General features: G+C 44.8%; 1 protein-coding gene across 1 annotated transcript; it reads left to right on the plus strand.

Annotated features, from left to right (window-relative positions):
* Positions 1-307: 307 nt before the first annotated feature.
* LOC119662981 lies at positions 308-1,000 on the plus strand (the record flags this gene model as incomplete). Its single annotated transcript, XM_038072640.1, has 1 exon — positions 308-1,000. A coding segment is annotated over one exon (693 nt), but the record flags the coding sequence as incomplete, so codon positions are not given.
* Positions 1,001-2,144: the final 1,144 nt, after the last annotated feature.

A 2,144-nucleotide genomic window follows, 5' to 3' on the forward strand; every position in this document is an offset into this window, starting at 1 on the left:
AGGAGAACGTTCCGATTTTTCTCTCGATAAAAAGTTGAATAAAAGTTTATTAACATTGAAAATTTTTAGAGTTTAATTAATTAGCAAGGTGAACAGATCATTGCTAAATTGGTGACCCCGACGTGATTTCGAAAAAGTTTAAATTTAGAAATATTAACTTCTGAGCTAAATATCTAATTATCGAGCTGTGATGTCAGTTGCAGACGAAGGTGTAGTAATGGCTTCTGATAGTGGAAGTGTCGTAAACCGTGTAGCAGTGAAGGTGCCACCGTTTTGGCACGAGCGACCGGAGATTTGGTTTGCTCAGATCGAGGCGCAATTCGCAGTAGCTGCCATTACGAGTGACATCACACAATTCAACACGGTTGTAGCAGCGATTGAGTCAAGTGTTATCGCCGATGTAAGTGATGCAGTGCTTCATCCTCCTGAAACTGGAAGATACGCTAATTTAAAGGCTTGCATCATAGAGCGGTACAGTGAGAGCGAGCAGCGGAAGATTCAACGGTTGTTGTCAGAAGTTGAACTTGGTGATAGACGCCCAACACAGTTGCTAACGGAGTTGACAGCGTTAGCTAAAGACAAGGTGAGCGATGAGTTCCTTAAGTCTCTTTGGCTGAAGCGTTTGCCACCACAAGTGCGCGCTATTCTGCAGGCATCGAACGTGGCACTAGCAGAACTGGCGAAATTAGCAGATCGTATTTGCGAGGCGGGTGATTTTCAACAGATAGCTGTAGCGTCAGCCTCTGATTGTCCAGCCTATTCTGAGAATGCTGTGATTTTACGAAGACTTGAGCAAATCGAACAGCGTCTGAGTCGTTTGGATTTACGTCGTAGTGAGTCGGTGCAAAGTCGATCGTCATCGAGGAGACGTAGGCGAACTCGTTCCCGACCAGGAAGTCATCCAGATTGGTGCTGGTATCACGAAAGGTTTGGTGATAGAGCTAATGCTTGTCGGCAGCCCTGTAGTTTTGTGGCAAGCTCTCATCAGTCAAAAAACTAGGCACTCCTTCTACGTCGTCGAGCCGAGAAGGGGTTAGTGTTCGTATAGCTCGACTTAGTATTAAAGATCCCGCCACGTCGACCGTTTTTCTCATTGATACTGGTGCGGACATATCAGTTTTACCGAAGTCGTTCTGTCGTTGGAAGCAAAGGGCTAACAGTGTTGCATCAGTTAATTTATATGCCGCTAATGGTACGCCTATTCAAACATTTGGCGAGCGTCGACTGCTTTTGTCTTTGGGTTTGCGTAGACATTTCCCGTGGACGTTCGTGATTGCGGATGTTAGCTGTCCTATTGTTGGAGCCGACTTCCTTAATCACTATGACTTGTTAGTGGATTTGAAAAGGAAGCGGTTAGTTGATTCGAAGACGACTTTGATGATGAAGGGTAAGGCTGCTGTGTCTCAAGAAGATACTGTGCGTGTGTGTGGTTCAGTTTCAGCTTATGCTGAGCTGGTTAATGAATACCGTGATTTAGGCATTATGAGTGCAAATCGGATGGGTTTAGTTACTAAGGTTGAACATTGCATCGAGACATTTGGTGCGCCGTCATTTGCTCGTCCCCGACGTTTAGTTGGAGCCAAACTTGAAGAAGCCAAGAAGGAATTCCAATTTTTAGTCCAGACAGGGATTTGTCAACCTTCGAAAAGCTGTTGGGCAAGTCCACTTCACATGGTTCGCAAAGGCGATGGAAGTTGGAGACCGTGTGGCGATTATCGCATGCTCAACGCGCAAACTAAACCTGATCTGTATCCGATTCCGTTCATTCATGATGTGACGAGTATTCTTCATGGTAAAACTATGTTTTCGAAGATAGATTTGCAGAAAGCGTATCATCAGATACCGCTTGCACTGGCAGACATTCCGAAGACAGCTATTACAACTCCGTTTGGCCTGTTCGAGTTTCGCTTTATGACTTTCGGTCTCCGTAATGCTGCCCAGACGTTTCAGCGTTTTATGAATGAGACTCTAGGTGATCTTAATTTCGTTTTTGAGTACATCGACGATATTTTAATTGCGTCAAAAGATGAAGCAGAACACAGAATGCATTTGCGACTGGTTTTAGATCGACTTAGAGAAACTGGTTTGACCGTGAATTTTGCCAAGTGTAAGTTCGGCTGTTCCGAGATCGAGTTCCTTGGGCA

The sequence above is a fragment of the Teleopsis dalmanni genome, unplaced genomic scaffold (genome assembly GCF_002237135.1).
Source record: "Teleopsis dalmanni isolate 2A unplaced genomic scaffold, ASM223713v2 unscaffolded_contig_0052, whole genome shotgun sequence".
Taxonomy (NCBI): domain Eukaryota; kingdom Metazoa; phylum Arthropoda; class Insecta; order Diptera; family Diopsidae; genus Teleopsis; species Teleopsis dalmanni.